At 39.5% G+C, this 27,430-nt stretch overlaps 1 protein-coding gene across 1 annotated transcript in view; it reads right to left on the bottom strand.

Moving 5' to 3' along the window:
• Positions 1–27,430, bottom strand: part of chl1b (cell adhesion molecule L1-like b) — an 809,671-nt gene that overhangs the window by 40,962 nt on the left and 741,279 nt on the right. The window contains exons 27-29 of the mRNA XM_048606742.1: positions 16,960–17,073; positions 16,434–16,595; positions 14,750–14,881 (exon numbers count right to left, since the gene is read on the bottom strand). Coding sequence (XP_048462699.1) covers positions 14,750–14,881; positions 16,434–16,595; positions 16,960–17,073 — 408 coding nt within the window. The remainder of the gene's footprint in view (positions 1–14,749; positions 14,882–16,433; positions 16,596–16,959; positions 17,074–27,430) is intronic.

The following is a 27,430-nucleotide window of genomic DNA, read 5'->3' on the forward strand; positions in this document are numbered from 1 at the left end:
AGGCCCGAAACGTCAGCCTTCCTGCTCCTCTGATGCTGCTTGGCCTGCTGTGTTCATCCAGCTCTGCACCTTGTTATCTCAGATTCTCCAGCATCAGCAGTTCCTACTATCTCTGAAGAAATTTGTTAACCTGGGTTGAAAAATCCTGCACCCTCAGGAAAATCTACCAGATGCATCTTCACAGCTCACAAGATTCACACCTATTATGTGTGACTTCACATGCCATTTTTGTCTGTACAAACCTGATTTGAGTTCCTAGTAATCAAGCTGCAAATCAGCATGGGAAGAGCATGAGAATTGATTGGGCCACTTAGAAGGCTCACCTCAGTTCCTCAACACAATATCCCATCTCTCAACAGTGACAGATGTCACCTGTCATGTGCTCTACCCAACCCCCAGGCAGTTTATGTTTCCTTGGATCATTATACCATGCTGCTCAATGGTTCCATGTTAGTATAATGCTCTGTCAGAGGAACCCTGCCCAACTCATGCCACCTCCCTGCCCCTTCAGATAACCCATGTCCACTCTTTACAATTTCTGTACCACATGTATCCCTGTGTCCCTCAGATGACCCATGCTACCTCTATGCTCCCATTAATGCTCCATGGTCCCTAATCACCCATGCTTCACCATACCACCTGAAATCCCCATGTGGGATACGTATCTATTCACTCAATATGAACTATGCACAGTCCTCAGACTCTGTGCCATTCCATAGAAAATATTTTAGAATCCTTGAGAAAAGTAAAGCTCTTACCAAGTCAGTAAAGCTCCCAGGTCATTGGAACTGAGAACAAAATGTATCATGTCATGTGAAAAACAAAAGCTTGTAAGACTTGTAATCCTATTAGTTTGTATTAAACAAACCATATATTACAGCAAAAGGACAATCTGTTCTTAAAACTTCATTTTCAGAAAAAAATAGAACAGGTATTGTAATGAAATCCATTTCTACTTGAAACTCAGCCAAGCACTGATAATGGTCACAGCTGAAGGAAAGAACACAAGGTTCATTTTCAAAGCAAAGTGCTGAAGATCATTGCAAGAGAGCAAATAGTCAGATTTCTTTCAAGTGTATAGCTACTGGTCAAGAATTAATACCAGTATTTAAGGTATCAGGTAATTAGATTGTTTTTAAGGACCAAAGCCAAAGTTTATTCTTGAAAAGCAACTAGGGCCATTTGAATCAAAGTATAAAAGGTATCATCACAGGCTGGTAAGAAATATTGTAACTTTTTTCACTAATAATTGGGTGTTTTGAAAACACTCGATCCTGAATGTGAAAAAAATGTTCAACGCTGTTCGTTGTAAGGGCAAACTTACCATTACAATACAGGTTCATATGATGAATCACTGCATCAAATGTACATTGAAATTCTACTAAAGCACCTGATAGTGAAACTTGAATGTGTAAGAACATTTACACATGCCTTTCAGAATGCTTCAGTCTTCAGTCATTATCTGGTTTTGAATTTTCTGCAGGAACTCTCAAACTTGGTGAGCTTTAAATGAGCTTCTGGACCCCATGCCACAAAATGAAAACCGTGTATGGGAGGAAATCTGATTTTTCCTCTTTTCCCAGTAATCAGTTGGCACCAGTAACTGTGCCTTCACAAAACTTGCACTGATTCTCACTTGCAGTGACTAGAGGAGCAATGATTCATTCTGGAGATAACTGTGGGCCTGATTATCGAGCTGCTGTCACTGGTTATGACTAACCAGTAAAGACAGCAATTTCTCCCTCAATGTCAGCAAAATAAAGGAGTTGGTCAATGACTTCAGGAAGTGGAGGACACATCCCTGTCTGTATCAATGGAGCTGAGGGGGAGAAGATCGAGAACTTCAACTTCCTAGGAGTAAGTATTACTGACAATCTATCCTGGTCCATCTAAGTTGACTCTACAGTCAAGAAAGCACACATATGCCTCTACTTTCCCAGAAGGCTAAGGAAATTCAGCATGTCCACAATGACTCTTACCAATTATCATGCATGCACCATTGAAAGCATTCTACCTGGATACATCACAGCTTGGCATGACAACTGCTCCCTCCAAGACTGCAAAAAGTTACAGAGTGTTGCAAACACAGCAAACGCAAACCAGCCTTCCATCCACTGACCCCATCTACTACCCCCCGAGTCAGGAAAGCAACCAACATAATGAAAGGCCCTTCCTACCCCAGTGAAACTCTCTTCCACCCTCTTCCATTGGGCAGAAGATGGAAAAGTTTGAAAACACATACCAACACATTCAAGAACAACTTTTTCCCTGTTGTTATCAGACTTTTGACCAGACCTCTCATAAATTGAAATTGATCTTTCTCTGAAGCTCTAACACTATATTCTGCATTCTGTTCTATTACGCTGATGTACTCATGTTGGGAATGATTTGCCTGGATAGCACGCAAAGCAATAATTTTCACTCTATCCTGGTCCATGTGACAATAATAAATCAAATCAAATTCAAATAAATCAGAACCAGGTAACCTTCACTGAAAGACTGGATGGTTGGCTTGATGATTGAGATACCATCTGCACTGTGTCACATTGAGGGTTACAGATGCACAATGCTGATTTGACATATACTAACACCGTGTCAATATTAAATACTGTGCACCATAGATACACAGTGCTGCTTACGGAAGTAGAAACAGTTCAAGTGTTTATATGTCTTAACGCCTCCACCCCCTGCAACCACTTAGCCCCAATCCTCAGTCTCTATTACATACACACAAGACTCCTTCCCACACCTGTGATCCTTGTCCCATTAACCTCCCCCAAGATCTTCAGCTCTCCCTCAAGATCCTCATTCTTCCCCATGCCCCTGAAATGCTCCACCCAACTCCACTATACCAACTGGGATTGTAAATTATGCTGATGGCATCATCTCATTCAGCTCTAGCCCATGGGGTGGAGATATTGGAGGGGGGAGGGAGAGACTAATGGAGGGGGAGAGACCAAATTGGAGAGGGGTGGAGAGAGAGAGCGAGAGAGAGAGAGAGAGCCCGAGAGAGAGAGAGACTATGTCCTTGAACATCGAGGGACTTGGGTATGACAGAGACTCGGGGAGGAAGGGACGGATCTCTCAAAACCTGGAGTTTTGGGAAGAATTGGGCTGCTGAGGCCTGGGGGAGCAGATGAAGTGCAAGGGTTGAGGAAGGAAGGGGAGTCCTGGGGCTTGTTGCAGGCAGACACAATTGTCTGGATTCCTTGCCTGGTTGATGGTTAGAACTACACCAAGGCTAAGTCTCACCAACAGCAGACTGGCACGTTTAGTGTTGCAGATGGTGGTCTGCAGGTGGCAAAAGTGATGCAGGTCATTCCGTTGCCCCTGCTCCAATCCCACCATCTCAGCTGGAGGATCCACCAGCAGCCAGATACTTGAGAATAGTGTCCAAGTAGATGGGATCTGCGAGGAAGGGCGTTTTTGGGTTGAGCGACAGTGACAGAGCATGGACATAATTTCAAGTCTGGATCAATCAGAATGATATGTGACTCGGAGGGTTTCTTGTAGGTGACGGTGGTCTAGCCGATGCTGTCAATGGAGCCTTTGTGAGTTGTTGATTCACTCATTTTTGTTTTTCACTGTATAGTTTTAAATTCAACTGAGGTCTCATTTCACCATATGTACCTGCATTTACGTTGTTACTGACAATGACAATTGGTTTATCTGCATCAAACTCTGTGGTTTGTTTCTTTCCCCAGAGTTGGCATACAGGCATCGGAGAATAAGCAAGAAGAAAAGCAGCATCTGAAATGGAAGGGTCAAGGGAGCTCTTGGGGAAAGAAATGAAAACATATGGCAGGATTTGGTTATTTTGATTATGTCATAAGCTACAGCATATAATACTTGAATGCCATGCAAACAGCAGGCTACAATAAACATTCAAAAGCTGCAAAAAAATTTGCATCGTGTTAGGAAATTTTTGTTTTTTCTTGCATTTTTTTTCAGAAGGCTGGAGTAAAATATTGAGGATTGTGTGCTTGGAAGAATTCTAACTGCTATTTCTCCACTGGTGTTTTGTGTAACTGTGTGTGTGAGGGAGAGCAGTGTGTGTATCATCTGTGTATGTGAGGGAGAGCAGTGTGTGTACCTGCGTATATGAGGGAGTGCAGTGTGTGTACGTGTATCTGATGGAGAGCACTGTGTGTATCTGTGTATGTGAGGGAGAGTAGTGTATGTACGTGTGTACATGAGGGAGTGCAGTGTGTGTACGTGTATCTGATGGAGAGCAGTGTGTGCATCTGTGTATGTAAGGGAGAGCAGTGTGTGCACCTGTGTATGTGAGGGAGTGCAATGTGTGTCTGAGGGAGAGCAGTGTGTGCATCTGTGTAGATGAGGGAGTACAGTGTGTGTATCTGTGTATGTGATGGAGTGCAGTGTGTGTATCTGTGTATGAGAGGGAGAGCAGTGTGTGTACCTGTGTGTGTGACGGACAGCAGAGTATATGTGTTTGAGAGAGAGACAGAGGATGGACTTTCAGTGTGTGAGTGAGGTAGGGAGCAAGCAAGGTCTGACTGAGTGGTGTGCGTGTGTGTGTATGCGTGTGAGTGTGTGTGTGTGTATTGTGTGTGTGTTGTGTGCTTTGTGTGTGTGTGTGTGCACGCGCGTGCGTGCAGGTATGTGTGAAAGAAAGAGAAAGGGTTCATCCGAGGGTGTAAGAGAGAGAGGGAGAGAGGTCTGTTTGTCTGTGTGTGTGAAGAGAGGGCAAGACCGAGAGAGAGAGGGTATATCTGTGTGTGAGAGAGATCTTTCGTGTGTTGGAATTCAGGAATCAAGGATGTTCCAGGATCTGTCTTCAGCTGATTAAGACAATGGTTTAAAATTCAAGGAGGCACAAACTAAAAGCTGGAGTTTTCATCAGCAAAGCTGAATGCTGAGAAAGGTATCCTCACTCCTGTCTAACACTGACTTGTGAAGCTTGGTGTCCACTTTGCATTGTGAGGGTTCAATGCTCTTGTGGCTAATTCTTTGGTCATGCACAGAGATGCCCTCTTGTATCCAGACAAAAAGTCAGCCCTGTGAGTACACAACTTACTGCCCAATATCTAGCTGATTTGTATTGTGACCCAGAGATTGTGAAAGAGAAATCTTATTGTGTGAATCAGCTACTGTAATATCGCACGCACACAACTTGTATTTTCTGTCTTTATGCAAAATGGACTTCAAATGATCAAACATAAGGTAGCAGATCAATAATAGGTTAGTTTTTCATAAGGTACACAAATAAGCAGAGTGTGAGGCATAATGCATAACCTTCTCCACAGTAAGTTGAAAAAAGAAAAGACATAATATTACATAAACTCTGGCTGAGCCCTTTTCAATGCACAAGTAAGTTAATAGAGACAGATGTTAAGATTAGATGATGGACTTCTGACAGCCTAGAACGTTTGTTAGTGAAAGGAAATTTTAACTCATCAGTATCTACGGCATAATTTTCCCCTCACTGAAAGTGGTGAAACAGTTGGCAAGAAAGAAAAGTATTTGATTGAATTGGCTCTGAAGAGATACTCACTCCAAACCCCATCCCCAAATGCCAAATTTTACACCTAAACCCAAAGAAAGGAACAGCTGGCTTTGTTCTGTACAAATTTATGGCCTCAGAGACCCTTAGTATGAAGAGCTTGGCCTGGACAGAGAGAGAGAGAGAGAGAGAGAATGAGAGGGTTAGGGAGAGAGAAACAGCAGCTGCTACTAATAGTACAGAAAAACCCTAGTTTGCCACAGGGCAGGATACTCATGGAAGCTCATTCTCTGGTTGAAGATCTATTTATAGTTAGGGACACTGGAAGATTTGTCCAGGGACACAAAAGAGGGCCTTGTTGCTGGAAGACACTTCAGGAATCCTAAAATAGTGATGAAAACTAAATTTGGTATAAACTGGACTTCTCAATTTCTTAAGATGGGGAGAAGCAAATTATTTTTAAAGCTGGAAATAACTTTGGACCGATTGCTGTAAAGAATACGATGCTGCAGAGTGAACGGTGACATATTAATGCGGTGTGGCCCTTGGTCTTGTGAAAAAAGTTAGAAAGGAGATAGATTTTCTACAGTTTAGTCGATTAATTCCTTATTAAGGAGTGTTTAGGTGATGTTACAATGAATATCTTAAAATTATAAATCTTGCTGTGTATCCTTTGAGTTGGTTTCTGGACATTCATTTATTTTTACTTGTTATCATTCTTTACAGGGATTGTAACAGCATTGCTCTGTATCACAGAGCAAGCCGTGCAGACTGCTTCTTGCTGTTTATCCATGGAGTTCAGCTGGAACACTGGCTTCGAGCTGAATCTAATATTATAGAAATGTCACAAATAAAACAAACTTTTAAAAATTGCTGAGTAGAATTGTTTGTGTCAGTACTTTTTCTGTTTTCTGGTTCCAGATACTGTGCAACAAGGTCACATGCTGATATTTTCAATCAAGACATTGATGATCTCATTATTCAACAAACAACGTTGTTATTTTGAAATCTTACTCTGTGTACTCTGATATGCTAAGATGCATCATCTGATTTGAAAAGTCACAGAAAATGAGACATGGGGCTGGAAAGCTGCATATTTTTAATCAGAAAGTGTAATCAATTGTAAGGAATAAAACTACTTGAGATTTATCCGTGAAACAAATTACAGATGGGCATTCAGAATAAAATAGAAACCTGATGATATCAGCACTATTGCCTGACCCATTAAACAGTGACAAACACAGTTATTCTCTTTGGATACTGAACCCTGATGAACACCAATTCTCTGTGTCTCATAAACATTTTTCCCCAAATGCACTCTTATTTCGGCCAGCTTGAATCAGTCAGAAATTGCAGGTTCTGTGTTAATTCATAATAGTGAATCCAATCTCCTTCCCAATCTATGTTTATTATTTGCTTTAATGAGTGTCAAGAGTGTCTTTGGTCTCAATAATGAAAGGAATCTAATTAGCAAACCAGAGCAGATGAAAGTTAGACTCGTTAAAGAAAACGGTGCTTCAGAGACTAGATAAATAAGGAATTCACTTCAGGATGTTGGGTTGAGATTTGTTTTAGTTCAGAGAATATAAATAAGTTGGTCGGCAAGAAGAAATGAGACTTGAGTCTGGGACTTGAGGGGATATGCTGGGGGAAAAAAATGAATTCACTAGTTCTCTAACAAAAGCATTTTTCAATTAGGATTTGACAGCATGGAGTATTGAGCAGCTTCTATCGAAAGAAACTGTATTCCTTTGACTACTTAAATAACAAATCATATTTTCCTGAGTCAAGAATATTTAAGGCCTTTACCATCACGAAACTGAATGAAGCATTTAGGCTAATGAATTTAAGTTATTACTAAACCAAGATTATCAATTATGCAACTTAAAGTAATCCAATTTCTTTCTTTTGTGCTCACTTAGCAGGCAGACAAAAATATAACCAATATTTTCTTTTCATTATCCTGTTTAGAGAGAATATCCTGGTCAATACAAACTACACCTATTATTCAAAATAATGAATAGGCGGGGTTGTAAAATTATACTTTAGATGATCTGTTTATCAATTAGTTTTGCTTGTATTCTGGATGGTTACAGTTTCAGTTTCTTTTTATTTATTCATGGCATGAGGTTTCACTGGCTCAATGGCCATGTACTGCTCATCCTTGATTGTGCTGTCAGTGGCTAAAATGTGCTCTGGAGTCACAGGTAGGCCAGACCAGCTAACGACAGCAGATTTCCTTCCCTAAACGATATGAGTACACTGGAGGCCTTTTAAGACAATTAGTAGTGTTTATATGGTCACCATTAAGATAAAAAAAAGTTATTCCAGATTTATATTGAATTGCAATTTTACAATGTTTTCAGAAAATGAACTTGTTCTGAGTTACTGGTCCAATGATTTAACCATTACTTTACCTCCTCCTCTCAGATTTAATAATATAAAAATAATCTCAGCATCTGGATTATATTTCCATTAAAAATGGTAAAAAGATTCTACTCAAGATTGTTTAATCATCATAAGTTCCCTTAATATAAAATGCTGACTTATATCGGAAAAAAACTTCAAAAATTTGCTCCAGAACAACACTGGATGGGCAGAGTGTGCTACATTACAGACAATTGGCAACACCCTTTAGGGGTGTGAGCAATGTGGGCCATGACAAGATTTGTGGCAGAATTAGACAAAAAGTCAGGCGAGGCTTAAATTGACTTTGAGAGCATTCCACTGCATTTTTTATGCATTTGCTATGTGGGAAAGCAAATTTCTTGCCAGGCAGTGGCATGTTGCCAATTAGGTGAGATTATAACTTGCACTGTGCCTTATTAATGCAGCAACCCAACTCTCTGATATTCAGCTTCCTATCTTACCAAATGTGCCAAACAAGCCAGACGTTGAGAAATCATGGAAATCAGAGTGGGAGTCTTTAGCTAGCTGAAGACCAGCCTCCATGTTGCTTAGCACCAAGTGTCATCTGTTGCCATGGGGATCAACTGAATGCTTTCCTCTACAATGGCTGACATTTGTTAACCCTTCTCGTCCATCCATGCATCTCTCCCATCCATGTATAGGCCGCTTAAGAAGCAACAGCTAGCATTGAAAGTTGCTGCAAAAACACTCACAGATTGGACTAGGCAGCATCTCAGGACTGTTTCCTTGCTCTCTCAAAACTCGTTTCAGTCAGCACTTTTCTCCATGTGGGCAGCATCCATGCTTTGCCTTCACATGCTGTGCTATGCTAGTTAGCACCTTGCACTTCAGCCACAGCCAAAGGATATCACTACTGCTATACTGATATGTTCTTTAATGCAGAAACGCAGAGAGGCTGCTTGTCTTTAGGGATCTGTCAAGGGAAGGGGGAGGAAAGGGCACAGTCCACACGCAGTCCAGGGCATTGGAAAATATGTTAAGACTGTCTGGGCTGCTCATGGTCAGAGATGACACAGACCACAGCTTGATCATCTGTCATGTGAGTTTATCGATGGTATGTACTGAATGGAATGGAAAGTTGACTGAGTGAGACAGGTCTGGGAAGAGAAGGTTGTTGCAGGACAGATAGCACTCTGTTTTGATGTGCTGTGCTGGCCACTCAGCTGGTGTGGCATCTTCAAAAGTCTACTGGAATTTTTAGAGGATATAATTCAGAATTGATAGGAGAAGCCAGTGGATGTGGTTTACTTGGACTTTCAGAAGACTTTTGTCAAAGTCTCAAATAGAGATCAGCACGTAAAATTAAAGCACTGGGATTAGAGATGGTGTACTGAAATGAATTGAAAGCTGATTGGCATAGAGGAAACAAAGAGTAGGAATGAATGGATCTTTTCACAAATGCAGTGACTAATGGGGACTGCAGGGATCAGTGCTAGGACCCCAGCTATTCACAACATATGTTAATGATTTAAATGAGGAAACTAAATGTAATATGACACCATCACAAGTTATGCACAGCGACACGTCCACAGCAGATGCCATCTCCCTGGCCCTACACTCATGCCTGAAACATCTGGATAACAATGATACATACATCGGGCTCCCACTTATTGACTACAACTCTGCCTTCAACACTATAATTACAACCAAACTAATCTCCAAACTCTGAGACCTAGGTCTCTGCTCTGCCCTCTGCAACTGGATCCTTGAGGTCCTGACACAGACTGCAATCAGTGAGAACAGGCAACAACATCTCCTCCACAATAATTCTCAACACCGGCACCCCACAAGGCTGTGTCCTTGCTCCTTACTATATTCCTTATACACTCATGACTGTATAAGGCCATATTTAATCTTAACTCCATCTACAAGTTTGCTGACAACACCACCACTGTCGGCCAGATCTCAAACAAAGACAAGACAGAAGACAGGAATAAGACAGAGTGCTTGGTGGCATGGTGAAAAGATAACAATCTCTTCCCCCACTGTCAGTAGAACGAAGGAGCTCGTCATTGATTTCAGGAAACAAGGTGGAGGGCACACTCTTGTCTACATTAATGGTGCTGAGGTGGAGATGATCGATAGCATCAAGTTCCTAGGAGTGACGATCACCAACAATGTGTCCAGTTCCAACCTCGTTGATGTGACGGTCAAGAAAGTACAACAATACCTCTACTTCCTCAGGAAGCTAAAGAAATTCAGCACATCCAAAAAGACTGTCACCAATTTTTATAGGTGCACCATAGAAAGCACTCTACCCAGATGCATTATGGCTTGGCATGGCAACTTCTCTTCCCAGGACTAAAAGAAACTACAGAGAGTTGTGAACACAGCCCAGTCCATCATGCAAGCCAACCTTCCTTCCGTTGACTCCATCTATACTTCTCGTTGTCCCAGGAAGGCAGTTAACATCATCAAAGAATCCTCCCATCCCAGTTCTAATCTCTTCCAACCTCTTCCGTTGGGCAGAAGGTACAAAAGTTTAAACATATACCAAAATATTTAAGAACAGCTTCTTCCCCGCTGTTATTGGATTGAACGGACCTCTGTGCTAAATTGCCTATAGTATTCAAGGATATATAGATTAGGTGAGTTATAGAGGGATGGATCTGGTTGGGATGCTCTGAGGGTCAGTGTGGACTTGTTGGGCCAAAGGACCTGTTTCCTCTCTGTAGGGATTCTATGATTCTCTGATTCTCTCAAATTTTAAACTTAACGTTAATCTGGTTCTTTGTGAACCTTCTCTGTAGCCGTAACATTGTATTCCTCACTCTGTTCGATTACCCTTATGCATTTCATATGGTATGATCCCCCTGCACTGCATGCAAAACAAAAAACCTTTCACTGCGCTTAGGTACATGTGACAATAATAAATCAAATCATAAGAGGCCTGGGAGGTTGAGCTGAAAGGATGATGCAGAGGTGCTTCAGTGTAATTGAGACAAGTTGAATACGTGGGCAAATACATGGCAGTATAATGGGGATAAATGAGAGGTCATCCACTGTGGGAGCAAAAATATGGGAGGCAGATTATTATCTGAATGGCAAAAAATTGAGAGTGGGAAATATGCAATGAGACCTGGATGTCCTCATAAACCAGTCACTGAATGTAAGCTTGTAGGTGCAGCAGGTGGTGAAGAAGGCAAGTGGTATTTTGGCAAGAAAAACAGAAATTTCTGGAAAAGCTCAGCAGTTTTGGTAGCACTTGTGGAGAGAAATCAAGAGTTAATGTTTCAGGTCCGGTGACCCTTCCTCAGAACTATTCTCTTGGCCTCTTTTTCTGAGGAAGGATCTTCTTGTTAGAGAGGGAGTGCAGCAAAGTTTAACCAAACTGATTCCAGGGATGGTAGGACTGATGTATGAGGAGAGGTTGAATCGGTAAGGATTGTATTCACTCAAGTTTAGAAGAATGGGACCACCGAGAAATCGAGAAAATTCCAGCAGGATAAGACAGGGTAAAGTGCAAGAAGAATATTCCACATGGTGGGGAAGTCCAGAACCAGGGCTCACTATTTAGGACTGAGATGAGGAGAAACTTTTTCGCTCAGAGAGTGGTGAGCCTGTGGAATTTGCTACTACAGAAAGCAGTTGAGGCCAAAGCACTGTATGCTTCAAGAAGGAGTTGGAAAAAGCACTTGGGGCTTAAAGGGACCTAAGGCCTGAGGACAGGTCGAAACAGACTACTAAGTTGGATGATCACCCATGATCTTAATGAATGGCAGAGCAGGCTGAAAGGGCTGACTGGCCTCCTCCTGCTCCTATATTTTATGTTTCACCTAGCGTCTCCACATTCTGAGGCTGAAGCTAAATGAATAATGGAGACATAGCCCTCATTATCAGGGTGCAGCATCTCTCACTGTTTGAAGAAGAATATTCAGCTCTCATCTGTAACATATGAGACGTAAAAACATGTTTACTTCGTTGTGTTTCGATTGCAGGTCTTTTCCACTGGAAAAGCCTGCTTAATGATGCTGGAAGGATGTTGGTTGTAGTTGCTCCCTTCCTATGAGGGTGAAAGATTAGGCCTGATGGCAAGCCCAGTAGCAGGAGCAGGCCACAGTGGAGGCTGAGGAGCTCCTAGCTCAGGGATAGATTGCAGCCACAGGGCCCTTCAAGATGTGTATGGTCCACAGGAAACCCAGAAATGTTTGATCTTGCCTCCATTTATGGGGATAAGCGCAGCACAGTGTCAACAAAGGATGTGGCTGTCCTGGGGCACTGTAACAGGACTTTTTTGAGTGCTGGAGAGGGACCCAAGAGTTGCAGGATTGGGAGGCCATCTCTCCAGTGACAGCGCCTTTGAACTTTGATAGGAATGGCTCCTTCTAGGGATCAATGGGTGACCTGTGTGGGATTTCTCAGTCATGCATTCACAAGTGCGTCAGGACAATGAGGAAGGCCATCTGTACTATGTCACACTTTGCCCCCCAGTGACCAGGTCAGTGCTGCAGCCCAGGCAGGATATGGAAATATACTTAGCTTTCCCCAGGTGCAGGCTGTCATAGACTGTATACACATGGCTATGAGAAGGGCATATCAGAACACTGTGGAATTCATTCACAGGAAAGAGATCTGTTTAATGTTCAGGTTGTCTGTGATTATTGTTACAACTTCCAAAAGGTATCTTTCCACTATTGTGGCAAGTGTCACCACTCATGAACCCTGGAACACTCTTACGTACCTGTCAAGTTTAGGGTCCAAGGACTTCATGAGGCTGGCTACTGAGGGACAAGGGCTACCAATGCTGACCATAGCTTTCGACACCATTGTACAATGCCTTGACTGACGTAGAGGGCAAATACAATGCTGCTCACGCTTCATCCAGGGCCATGGTGGAGCACACAACAGGGCTGCTGAAAATGTGGTTCCACTACTTGGATTGATTTGGGGCGCACGCCAGTATATTTCACGTAGAGTGTGCCGCATCATCCTGGTGTGCTGTGCTCTGCACAATTCCAGCAGGCAACAAGGTGATGTTTAGATTATGAAGATCTGGGGAAACAGGAATGGTCTTCCAAGGAAGACAATGACAACATTGGGGAACAGGAAGCTCTCCTTGTCTGTCACAGAGTTCGACTGTGTAAGGTGCTAATAGCCAGACAGGACCTGACTGACACCCGGTTTCAGTAGATGAGAGCTGGGTGCAGTGGACCATCATAGGCCATAGACTAGACATTGGTCATGATGCCAGCCTTTGGCTTGCAATGTAGGGGTGAACTACAGTCTCTATTGGCAGTGTTTGGGTTCACTTTTGCTGGTTACAAAAAGGTGGTCATGTTTGGAATTGTCTAATTCCTTGTCTTGGTGTAATATTCTCCTACACGATGATAATGACAGGTTGCAAGTCTCTCCAGTAGGCATTGAGGACAGAGTAACAGTGATATAATCAGGATTTTTGAGACAGAATATAGTTAAAGACTAGTGAAGTGTGCAGCCTAGTAGTTAAACAGCGAAGAGGGTGAGAGAATGGGGTTTTATGTGCAAAGGAATGAGTGTCAGTTGCATGCCAAGACAGCTTGGTTTTGTGGTTGATGCACCATTTTGCTGCTGGTGAACAGCAATGCCAAATTGCCTAGTTTTGTCCACGTGGAAAGCAGCCTTTCAAAGATGGTGTGGGAGCAAGGAATATCAGTCTTTCAGCGTTTTTTGATGAGTGGCAAGTCACTAGGGATGGTCTATGGTAAGGTGGGGATAGAATTGGACAGGAGGGAGGTCACAGAGATGCAGCTGGCTATCATTGAGACACATTTGGTATGACACAATGAGAAATTTCGCTGCTCCTCATCACAAGAATCCCTCCAAAAATTCTCGATGGAATTAGCACTTTGCTCAAAGAATCAGATTCTACCCTATGTTTGAAATGCAAGATTTTAGTTCGAAGTGTTTATACAGGTAGTTTGAGTTTTAAGTGGTAACTCACTGCCACCTTCTCAAGGGAATTACAAATGGACAACAAACGCTGTCTTTTGCCAGCAGTGCTCATCATCCTATGAATGAAGAAAGAAAATGCTTCGAAAAAAGCATATCCATAAATTAAAACACTACAAACTGGATGCAAGGTATAGAGCTGGATGAACACAGCAGGCCAAGCAGCATCAGAGGAGCAGGAAAGCTGACGTTTCAGGTCAAGACTCCTGCTCCTCTGATGCTGATTGGCCTGCTGTGTTCATCCAGCTCTGCACCTTGTTATCTCAGATTCTCCAGCATTGGCAGTTCCTACCATCTCTGTAACAAACTGGATGCAGATGCTTTTATATCAATACTAGCCTATCTTCTGGTGATATATTGGCATGTACATTAACGCTGGTCTTCAGATGAAAGAAAGGTGTGTTCATGAAACAATTTTCAATCATACAGTCCTCAAATTTTATATAATTCTGAAATGTTTGTGGGACAGTTGGAAGCAAAGATGTGGAGTTTTTTAAAATCACTGGAATCTCTGTGCCTTCTGAGTAAAGAATTTGCAATTTCTAATCCAAATAAAGACATCATAATTCATGCTGGAAATATTCATATGGCAAGTTTGCACAGACATAGACTTTAAATATATTATTTAAATATACAAGCTCACAAATATTCTTTTATAGCAAACATTAATATGAATTAGAATTGTATCGCAATTCATTGTGGGCTAATTTTATCACAAAATTATAAAAGAAACCAATAAGTAATATCTATATTCAGGACTATTGAGAACAATTAATAAACATGTCCTGAATGCGCTTCTTTGAAATGTTCTTTTCTTTTGTACCTTGTGTTCCTTTTATCTTAATTAACATTAACTATCAGAATATGCATGAATATTCAGTACTCATTTACTGTTACATATATTAAAGAATAACTGCAAGTACATACCAGAATATTTTCCTCCTTTGTTTCTCTTTATGAAGCAAGCAATTAGTAAAATCAAGGTAAGGAGAGCAACAGCACACATTAGGCCAATAAACCATCCTTGTGTAGATATTCCTCCATGAATTCCTGCATAAGCTGTTATAGTCCACATAATTAATCATCAAGAAAAGTAGCAATTAGTAAAATTAAACCATCTTTTTCACGAAAATTCTTGCAACTTTATTCAATCAATATACTACACATCATTTTTATCCATGAGTCTTATCTAAATGTTAAGAATTGTTACATTCTTCTCATTGATACTTGTTTGTCAGAAACTTCATTTATTTTATAATGTACGCAAAGTAAATCTCACCTGTAATTAACTGTAGAAAAAAAAAGCTCAAATACTTCAGTTGTGCAGTGTTATATTCTTGAAATAGGGTTTGTTCGAAAGAACACATCTCATTGATGTTATTTGGCACAATGCATGCATGAAAGAGCTGCATCAAAAGATGTCAACAAAGAACAATTCCGAATTTCTTGAAGGAAGCAACTGACTCGAAAAACAGTCTAACAACTACGAAATGTTGAAAATGTTTATGTTATTCTTAACTATTCTATGCTGTAATATTCTATGAAATTCTATGATACTACATCAAGTCATTGCTATGGTCACAATGCCAACCAACTCTTGGCTATATCCCTGTCTCATAAATTCCATTTTAATCCCAACGTATCTACATATGAGCTGAACAAAGAGACCACAATTATGAGTAACACTATGTAATAACCATTTCTTCTGCATTCGATGAAAATTTCTGCAAATCGTTTTTGACATCTGCTGAACAAGTACATAAAATTATTCAGGGATTTGAGAATAGCTTTGAAATTAAAAAGGAACCTTAAATTACCAGTGTGCATAGATACTGATTAGGTTGATTCATTCACTGTTAGCTCATGTATGATTTTGGCTTGATATACCAGTCATGAGTGAATGATAAAGCATGCCTACAAGAGCCTATTAAGCAATGGCAAAAGCACCAGTTAGGCCATGCACAAGCAATGCTGATGAATTACAAACAAAACCGAAGTTGATTGTCAGGATAACAGCAAAGCATTACTATATGCAGAACCTCAAAAAATTGAAAATTCTATGCATGTTGTCCCAATGCAACAATTTATGTTGATTACAAACATCCTTTTTTTCCTTCTGTGATCTATAATCTAAGGGTAATAGTTTTCCATATCAACAATAGTTTTGAATATAAATTATACTTATTTCAGTGGCGCAGCATGACTTGGCCACTTTGGAAGGTGGTGAGGGCAGGAGATGGAGGGGAGCAGGGCAGATTGCCCCATTTGAAATTTGTCTAAATTGGAGAACAGAATACGAAGCTGATATTGAGGTAATACTCCCAAGCCAAGCCTGAAGGCTGAGCCATAACTGGACTGACTGTAGGTCAAACACAAGAGCTGAAAATAAATAATGTGGACTCCTGGAAGTGAAATAGAAGTAGTCCTCCAAAGGTATGGTTGTCTACAACCTTCTACACAAACTCTAGAGGATCTTGCAAGAGTGGGGGTGCAGTGATGAGGTAGTGGCTGAACCCCCTCACTGGCTCCGCCAATGTATTTTTTCCAGTATATTTATTTGTAATGTATGAAAAATGTGTTCACTAGATTTTAAATGGGACCAGTGCCTCACCTTTTCCCCTTGTTTCTATAACATCTTCAAAAATGCTAGAGTTATCAAACCAGTTCTTAGCCATAAGACGGATTGTATATTCAGTTCCAGGTTCTAGCCCTTCTAAGATGTGGAAATTTTGTGAAACATTTACCACGTCTGAAATCTTCCATTTACCTTTACCTATGGAAATTGCATTAAGAAAATTAACTCCAACACATTGGCTGGGATTTTAATCCCAAAACAACTCAAGCACAATTAGGTTTAATTATAAAAGTTACGCCACATTTATCACTGTACTTTTTATTTCTTAAAATATCAATGAAACTTATATAACAATACGAATAATACAACGACAATACAATTTGCATCTTTAAAAAAATTGCCTGTAACTGATGCTAATTTGAGAGTGAGTTATAAAGAAATAAACTGCATTGATTTGCTTCGTTAGTCATAGTTAGTGGGGCAAGTAGAACAGGTATATTAACAGGTCCATTGGGGATTTGATTACAATTTCTACAAGAATTAGAGAGCGAGAACAGCTTACGGTTATTCATGTATGCAACATAAAATTCAGAAGCTGCATGTCCCATTCCTGGAATCCAGCTGATGTTTGCATATGTTGCACTTACAGAAGAACTGACGTTCAGCAAGACTGGAACTAGTAAATAAGTAACAAGACAAGCAATATTGCATTAATGCAGCGATGTTATTTGCACTATAGGAAAGTAAGAACGAAGATTAGATTACAACTTTACCAACAGCATGCACACCACAGGGTTTGTAATTAAAGATCAGTTCAAGGAATGTTGGCTGCTGATTAAATTCTGGTCTGCAAATCAGGAGTAAATGTATCATATCACGGCTTGTTTATTAATTTCAAACCCTGGCATAGCGGGGAATGGAACAAGTAAATGAGTAAAAATAAATGTTTCATTTTTGCAAAATAACTTTTCACGTTCTTCTATGAAATGACTATTAAGAATTAGAAATGTGTGCTGGTGAATATCTAATTTGTATAATAGAAGTTACATATTTCCTTTTGAAACATTGAAGCTGCAGAATAGCCAACTGTATAATGTTCCATTCCGCAGAAAAGTAGCCACATATAGAACGTAGGCTGTACAAAAAGAAATACCGTCACTTCAATCTTATTAGCAAGTCAGTTGAGAAAAGATTTTGCTAAGCCCCAAGGATACAGATCAAGACAAACTGGTAAAACTGATGAGTTAGTAATTGAATAAGAAGCAAAGTCTGAAGAGGGAAAATTGCAGAAACATACAATGTTTTTATCTGTCAATATTACAACATCATTACTAGAATAATGTTGAATATTACCAAGCTGCTCACTTAGGGCTTTGCAGAACTACCATTAGGTGCTGCAGAGTGCAGGAATTTCATAAGCACAAGCAAATAAATTAATGAGAAGTGTACTTTAAGCAATCTTTTAGGCTAAGCAACATCTCATAACAGCAAAAATGCCAAGCGTGTTGTTTTCTGGTATCTCAGCCTTGTATACAATTCAAGTAATATCAAGTCATTTTAAGATTAAATTTAAGAGCAGAACAGGTCATTCTGGGTTTCAATAGCATACTCATATATAAAAACAAAGATTCTTGCAGTCTACTATCTCTGATTCTTGTAGTGCAGATGTCTTGTCTGTACCTCTGGGAAAGAAGGTCTGGGTTCAAATACTACCTGCCTCACGTTTGAGCATGTTGATTAAAAATATCTACGACAGAAAATGTCACCCAGGCTACAGAGAATCAACTTGGGTTCTTTCCAAGATATGACAGACCCCAACTCGTGGGTTTCAGCTAAATGTAAACCATTTTTAGTGGATTTTCATACAGCTAGTTGCTACAAGTCTATCACTGCCTGGTGCTAACCTGTTCTCACTTCCAAGCATCCACAGTCTCCACGTTTTTTCAGGAGACAAGACAATTGTTTTACATTCTTCTGTCGATAAATAGCTTTGTTTCCACTCGTGTGAGAAACACTTTTAAAGTCTCTGAAAATATTACCACGGCTCATTGAGTACAATCCCTGTCAGATGAGTACAATCTATATGTAATTTTGTAATAAATGACACAAACCGAATACACTTACAAAGTGTTGAAAATGGCAAATTGTCAGTTTGAATCAAGTAATTTTCACTGTGTATTTTGAATGTTCTAGCTTAAAAAGGCACACAACATAATTGCATGGAGTGTTCCTTCCCTGTGCCCTCAAAGGCAAACCTCAGCTTTGGAAACAGATGTAGACACAGCAGGAAGAAGGTTACAAATCTCAATATGCTAATCCATTGTCTACAGAAACAAAAAAGCTTTCTATGATATGCCACTTTGAATTCACGTTGCTGACATGTAGGATATTACACAACTGAATGTGAAATACCTACAAAAAACAAAGAATCATTGGAAATTAGGGTAAGGGAAGCAGTTGGAATGGAGAAACTGGAGGAGGATCCTGAAAAAAAAGCACAGAAATAGACTCATGAGAATTTACAGAATTGCCAAAAGGTGCTGGAAAAGAACACAAAGTGAACAATGGCCTGACTTGAACAGTCTACATTGCAAACTCTCTTACAGTGTAAAATGAAATAAGTATACAAAGTTGCATTAATTTTTCAATGTTCTTTGGACAATTGAGAACAGAACACATGATTAATAGTTTGGGTTGAAGATTCTTGATGTTTTTTCGAGCAATGCACATTCTCTCACATTCTTGGATTTTGGAGCAAATGGGGAGATTGCAAGGAAAACAAAAACAACGAAAAACTGAAACACTTTTCTCATTCATACAGTATCATAATTGATTGATAATTTCTCTTTCACAGTGCATCATCAGTTTAAAAAAAGCCTCATGCACAGAAAACACATTTGATTTGCCATGTCTGCTGTTCAAGGAACGATCAATCCTATGGTTCAAATGCAAAAGTTTTGTGTCAACGATTTTAAATATATATGTGAGTGACAATCCTTTCTTGAACTCAGAGAGTTCAATTTATAATAAAAAAGAAAGTGCTGGAAATACACAGCATCCATACAGAGAGAAACTGAGTTAAATTTCAGGTTCATAGTCTTTCAACCCTTTGAGAAACTTCCCTTTCGGTCTTTCTCAACCTCCTTTTCCTAGCTTCAACCTGTTTAAAGGATATAAAGCCTCCTTTTTCCAGTCTGACAAAAGGTCATCAACATGAAATGTTAACTCACAACAGATGCTGCCTGACTTGCTGAGTACTTACAGAATTTTGTGTTTTCATTTCAGAGTTTCAGTATCTGCAGTATTTAGCATTTGTATTCATTGTTTAAATTTGCTTGGCCTTAGTCCTTACTGGATCGTATTTTTCAGTCTGTTCAATGAAAATCAGAGGACCATTGTGTAGAGAGATCATCAGCTCAGTATATTTTTACATTGTAACAATAGATTTTCTCTTTGTCACCCAAATGGTATTTTGTAATTCATAGAATGAAGATCAAATGGATTTTCTAAAGGACAATGAAGACTGCAACCTACCCATAATTCTGCAATGTCTTCATGACTATGCAGTACTTTTGAATTGTTTAAGAAAATGATTGAGATTAAAAAAAGAGCAAATTCTACATAGCATGGTGACTACTGTTCTCTGAATCTTCACTGTGCTTAATTCTATTGAACACAACTTACAGTTAGGTGAGATATTATTCTGCCATCTATTAAAATTGAGGACATCATGTGAGAACATCTACAACAGATAATTTGCAAACACCTTGTCACTCAGACAAGGAATCATTCTATTTGAGAGTCAGTGACAACGGTGAGAGTGAAAAGGTACTGAGATGCTTATCCTCAAGCTGTCTGAAATAAGAGAAAGAGACAAAAAAATTTCAAATTTGTAATGGCTGCTCTCTACTCAACACACATCATTCTGTTTCATTTCTGGCAGACCATATCCTACAGTGAAGTCCCTTGTATATAATTATGATGATTTGTTTGAAAAGGAAACATGATATTTTCCTTTCTGAAAAAGCATTTTATGTTGCATTTGTATCAATTTAGTGCTTGTGCTATAGGAAGTGAATGGTTTTCCCTTAGTTTTTAGATATCATTATTACTTTGAACAATGAACCACTGAAAATAAAGTGTCTGTAAAATTAAAGCAAGTCTACTGTTTTTAGAAAAGTAATTTATCTTTTAGATTATGTGCAAATTAGTTGCTTAAAAAGATGTCTGTTTATTTGGCTTCAGACTAAATTAATAAAACTGCTGTCATTTGCAAAATTGTGTTTCGGTTTGAATACATTTTGTGTTTGATGTAATTCAACAGATAGTGGTGTACCTGGCCTGGAGACTGCAAATTCTAATAACTGTAAGACATTAGTGCACTTCCACATAATCTTCTGCACTAATTTTAAAACATCATAGCATAAGCAGGTGGTGAACTAATCACCATCAAACGTTTCTGCTAAGTCTGCTTATTTGTAAATTTGTGAGCAGCCTTCAAGAATTTAACCTTAAATTCAACTTAAGCAATTTTGGACACTAGAACATGAAAGAAGATATATTTAAAAGGTTTTGAATGATTTTTGCTTTTTACTAAAGGATTGGCTACTCCACCTGTTATGGACCAGACCAAATCACCTCAAAATATATTAAAAAGATGGCCTAGACCTTACTTTTTTTTAATTTTAAAGTTAAGTGCAAGGTGTTGCATTCCAGATGCAATTTGATTGGTCAAACCACTCAACTTCAAGCAAAACACATTTTATTTTTACATGACAGTTAAAAATACAGACAAAATAAAAATAAAAGAATTGGCTTAACTGGAACTCTGTTGAAGTGCTTAACAAAGGAATAGATATATATTAATGACAACTAATTAACTTTCCAATATAGGAACATCTTATAAACAACCTTTGGCAAAGGAAAATTCAGTGAAATAGATTGTCTCACATGGAATTCCAGCAACAGGAAGATAACCCCAGATTTTAGGCGTAACAGAGAAAGGAATAAGAATTTCTCCATCCAGCTTCAAGATCCCTGCAACTGCAGAAAGCTAAAACAAAAAAATTCTGGCTCTGTGGGAGCTTGACCCCACCCCTTCAGGCCACTTCTATTGTCTCAACCTTTAAAAAAAAGGCTTCAGAAGTTGTTTACTGTATTGGCTGTGAGCAGAGCACTGATCACCTCTGTCTCAACCTCTCTTCACAAAAAAAAAACTCCAGGACAAAATACACCTCTGAAGGCCACAGTATCGCCACACCTCCCCCCAACATAAAAAATGAACCATCAATATACAAATGTTATTAGTACACTACAACACATATACACAACATTAACTCTAAGCATGTAAACATTCACTGGTACAGTCCATTTCAGTATGTATTTTCCTACCACCGAATGCTTCTATCTTCATTTATAAAAGTTGCAACAATGCATTGTCAATTATGTTCTCTCATCCTGCCATGTGTATAATTTCCAAATTGAATGGCTGCAATAATAAGCTCAATCTAAACGTGTGAAATTTTTATCTCTAAGTTTTTCCAAAAGCATTAAGGGGTTATGATCAGTGTGTCTAGTTGTCTCAGACACATTACTGGCAATATAAATGTTGAAAATTTTCAATGCCAACACTAAACTCGAGGTCTCCTTCTTAATTGTGGAATATTTCTGTTGATGATTATTCAATCTTCTGGCAAAATACCCAATAGGTCTTTATATCTTCTCATCATCTTCTTGCAAAAGTAGAGCATTGACACCCACATCACTCAAATCGATAGCCACTTTGAATGGCTTTGCCTAATTATTTGTGCCTAACACGGGCAGTGGTTAACACAGCTTTCAGGCTGTGAAATGCCTTCTAACATTTCTCTGCCATTGAACTTGTCTGCACTTCTTCAACAAGTCAGTCAGTGGAGCAACAACACTGCTAAAATTCAATACAAACATCCGATAAAAACCACTCAGTCCCACAAATTGTAGTACTTTCGTCCTCTTTGATGTAATAGGATACTCTGAAAAACCTTAGTTTTCATATTTCACGGGGGCTATTTATCCATATTCAATGACATGGCCTGGGAACATGTCTTGGACTTCTGCAAACTCACTCTTAGCCAGGTTCATTATCAAGCCTGCCTCCTGAAGTCCATCGAACAATTCTGACAGATGCTCCAAATAGTCCTTCCATTTGTGACTAAAAATTTGTTGATATACAGCACAGAATTGGGTAATCCCAAAATGACTTTATTGGTTAGTCTTTGAAATGTGGCTGACACAGTTTTCATACCAAATGGCATGACTTCAAACTGGTACAGTCCATTCAATGTCACAAAAGCCAAAATTTCCTTCACTCTTTTGAATAAAGGATAAGTAAGTCCAACTTTGAAATTTACATTGCTTGTCCCACCTTCTCAATTATGTCTTCCAAACAGGGCATAGGATATGAATCAGATTTTGTAACTGCATTGATTTTGCAATAGTCCACAAATAATCATTGGGTACCATCTGATTTTGGCACTATTATGATAGGTGAGTTTAACTTGCTGTAACTCACTTCGATTATATTGACTTCGAGCATGTGTTCAATCACTTTTTTAAACCTGTGTCAACTTTAGAGAGTTTAGTCTATAAGGATGTTGCTTAATTAGAACAGCATTTCCCATATCTACATCATGCACAATCTTCTCGGCTTATTCCCCACATATTAAGGCTCTGATCAAGAATAAGAAGGAGGCATATATTAGGTACAGACAACTGGAATCAAGTGAATCTTTTGAAGAGTATAAGAGCTGTAGGGCCATTCTTAACATGGAAATCAAAAGGGCTAAAAGGTGATATGAGAATTGGCAGACAAATTGAAGGATAATCCAAAGAGATTCTACAAGTACATTAAGAGCAAAAGAGCAACTAGAGAAAGAATAATGCCCCTTAAAGATCAATGAGGTCATTGATGCGTGGATCCACAGAAGATGAGAGAGATACTGAATGAATATTTTGCATCAGTTTTTACTGTGGATAAAGAAATGGAGGCTGGTGAATTTGTGGAAATAAATATTAATGTCTTCAAAGCAGTCCACGTTACAGGACAGGAGGTGCTGGAGGTCTTAAAATACATAAAAGTGGATAAATCTCTCAAACCTGATCAAATGTATCCCAGAACATTGTGGGAAGTTCGGCAAGAAATTGTGGGTTCTCCAGCAGAGATTACTGCATCATCTATAGGCATGGGTTAGCTGCTGGAGAACTGGAGGGTGGCTAATGTTGTGTCTTTATTTACTAAAGGAAGTAAGGTGAAGCCTGGGGCCTGGTAACTATAGACCAATGAGTCTGACATCAGTGATGAATAAATTGTTAGGGGCAATTCTGAGAGACAGAATTTACATGCATTTGGAGACATAAGGACTGATTAGGGATAGTCAGCATGGCTTTGTGCGTAAGAAATCATGTCTCACAAACTTGGTTGAGTTTTTTGAGGATGTAACTGAAAAGATTGATATGGGCAGAGCAGTAGAAATTGTCTGCATGGACTTTAGTGAAGCCTTTGACAACGTTTCTCATGAAAGACTAATTAGTAAACTGAGATCACATGGGATTCAGGGAGAACTTGCCAAACGGATACAAAATTTGCTTGACGATAGGAGACAGAGGGTGATGGTAAAGGGTTGCTTTTCAGACTACAGGCCTGTCACCAACAATGTTCCGCAGGGATCGGTGCTGGTCCACTGTTGTTTGTCATTTATATAACAATTTAAATGAAAATTTAGGAGGCATGGTTGGTAAGTTTGCAGGTAATACCAAAACTAGTGGTATATTGGACAGTGAAGAATCATCATCATAGAATTCCAACAGAGTGGAAGCAGGCCACTTGGCCTGTCGAGTCCACACCAACCCTCTGAAAAGCATCCCACACAGACCCACCCCCTGCCCTATCCCTGCATTTCCCACCATAGACAACTATGGGCAATTTAGCATGGCCAATTCACCCAGCCTGCACCTCTTTGGACTCTGGGAGGAAACTGAAGCATGTGAAGGAAACTCACGCAGACACGGGGAGAATGTGCAAACTCCACACATAGTTGCCTGAGGCTGGCATTGAACCTGGGTCTCTAGCACTGTGAGACAGCAGTACTAACCACTGAGCCACTGTGGCCCAGTAATTGTCCTTTGAGTTAACTTTTGGTGGCTCAACTTTAGCTGGTTTGGGGTCCTGCTGCAGAATGAAGGCATCTTATTGTCTAGAAAACTGTCATGTTCAATGGTCACAGACTAGTTGGATGTTGAATCAGAAGAATTTCTTTTGGTTGTTTCATGTGGCGCCTGCAGAGTGTATATGCTGTGAATGGCAGCTTGCATCATTGCAAAGCCCGCAATCCCAGCAAAAGCTTGCACCAATCTATTTGTTGTTCTCTGGAAAATGAGAATGAGGGGTAGTCAGTTCTCTTTGTGCAGTAAGACTCAGTGATCTCCTTTACACAACAGAAGGTGGCAAACTGTGAGATGTTGCAGATATCGTCTGCTTCAAAATAGAACACAGGAACAGAGGAAGATTTATGGCATAGTGAGAGGCCATTAATCTCCCCATATCCAAACTATAAGAAGGCCAACATGCACATGTTTATGACCAGTCACCCGTACAGTTACCGGTAATGATATCCTTGGAGTTTTGCAAATGGTGGCAGCACATGGCAGATTTCACTGAGGTATTTTTACTGCTATAATCAGAGTCCCCAGTTTGTTACAATTCCAAGTGGGGTACTTCCAAAGTAAAGAGTTGTGAACAGGCTGCCTTCTTAATTGAAACTGAAAGAATTGTAAATGCTGTAAATTAGAAACAAAAATAGAAATTGCTGGAAGAGCTCACCAGTTCTGAGGAACGGTCACTGGACCCGAAACGTTTCCTCTGATTTCTCTTCACAGATGCTTCCAGACCTGCTGAGCTTTTCCAGCCTTTTGTTGCCTTCTTAATTGAGCCTTGTTTGGTTGCAATAAGTTTAATTTGGAAAGGATTTCTTCCCCTGAGGATACTTTTCTCCCAGACTCATATGAACTTCTGTTTCAAAAGGTGCCAATTAACCATGTTCTCTTAAATTCACAAAGAAATGAGTGTATTCATACATTGCTAAACACAAGAAGAATTAGTAATGCAAGATATTTGAATGCAAATTATAAGTAAGAGGCAACTCCAACAAGATAAACATTTTAAAAAAAAAACAGATAAACAGACCAGCCTTGAATTGTTCACAAAGAGTAGACAGTTGAATGTTGGAGCTGTAGCAGCAGAAGTTACCAGTGGCATTAATGTTGCTAGTTGAACTGTTCATTTCATGATTCTGAAATGGCTTGTCTTTCTAGGTTCTGATTCCTTTCAACTATGATTGAATTCCAGCATTCAGGGTGAGAGAGACAGTCCTTTTGTTATCAGGTTTCCTTTTGTCTGACTTTGAGCACCCAGAGTTAAAGAGAGTCTTTATCTGCACATAGGGGTGACTCGGAGATATTTCTTCCAAAGTGACCTTCACAGAATGCAAACACTTGAACACAGGCTGGTACAGACAATAATACTCAGTCTCTCGCGAGCATACTCCAGGAGAGTTGAAACTGGCTTTTTAACCCTTATCCTTGTGTATTCTTCAAAGGGAAAAAACACAGAATGTGTCTGCAGTTTGGATCATAATGCACAGGGGGTGTTCTCCTGTTGAACAGGGTTTGTCAGCACCTTGTCAGTTTTATCGTCATGAAAGATCACTGTCTAGCCTATTTTCACTTATCTCTGTCCCCTCTTTTGAAGGGTTGATATTTGAAGTTCCCTTTGTACCCGTGGGTATCACATTCTCTCTCAGACAGCTGCTTAATTAACATCTGCTGCCATTTTATGGTTATATAAGCTGCCTTTTGAAAAGGCACGTTTTGAAATGACTAATTAAAATTGCCCACAGTACTTGGGAGTTCTGACCCATGGTCAAGACACTGGTTATCACATCTTTTATATGGATGCAAGCAGTTTCCCTATAACTGTAGTCAAACTAACATGTCTGTCGTTCTTCATTCGCTCTTCCTTCTTATAAATAGGGTTACATTTGCAACTTAGCCTATTGCCGGAACATTTCCAGAATCAACAGAATTTATGAAGTCAACGAACAATGTCTTTATAGCAACTCCTTCAACACTCTGGTGTGTAACCTGTTGAGGGGATTTACCATTTACCAATATTAATTTCTTTTAGTTCCTCAGTTTTACAAGTCCCTTGGTCACCTATCATTTCTGGGAGATTTTCACATCTTATGTGAGGACAGACAAAAAGTAATTGTGTAGTTTCTCTGCTATTTCCTTGCTCTCTGTTATTTCCCTGTTCTCCACTATTTCCTTGTTCTCTATTATAAATCCTCCAGTTTTCACCTGATGTTTGTCTTAGCTAATCTTTTCTTGTTCACATACTTAAAGGAGCTTTTACAGTCCTCCTGTATGTTTCTTACGAGCTTGCATTCATATTATGTTTCCTCTTTATTTATCAAATTCTTAGTCATCTTTTGTTGAGTTCTAAATTGCTCCCTCTGGCTTACAAACCTCTTCTGGCATTCTTATGGACCATTTTGTTTGATCTAATGCAAATTTTAACATCTTTACTTAGCCATGGTTGAGTCGCCTTGCACATTAGGTGTTTGTGCAGTAGAGGAATGTATATCTATTGTGGACCAAAAAGTGTGTATTTAAATACCAGCCAACCTGTTAAATGCCTGTCAACAGTCAAAGTGTATTTTCTCCATTCAACATAGCCAACTCGTACCTCAGTTTCCATGTTCAAATTTAAAACACTAGTTTCAGAATGAACTGCACTGTTTTCAAAGTTAAAGCATTATTCTTATTTATTATGGTCATTATCTCCAGAAAAAATGTAATTAGTTAGTCCTTTCTCATTATGTGAAAGTAAATCTGAAATAGTCTGACCACTTGTTGGTTCTTCAATATATTATTCCTGAAATCCATCTCATACACATTTCAGCAATTCATTCCCTACAGCATTAATTCTGATTAGGTTT

This window comes from Rhincodon typus, chromosome 16, assembly GCF_021869965.1.
Source record: "Rhincodon typus isolate 14 chromosome 16, sRhiTyp1.1, whole genome shotgun sequence".
In the NCBI taxonomy this organism is placed as follows: Eukaryota; Metazoa; Chordata; class Chondrichthyes; order Orectolobiformes; family Rhincodontidae; genus Rhincodon; species Rhincodon typus.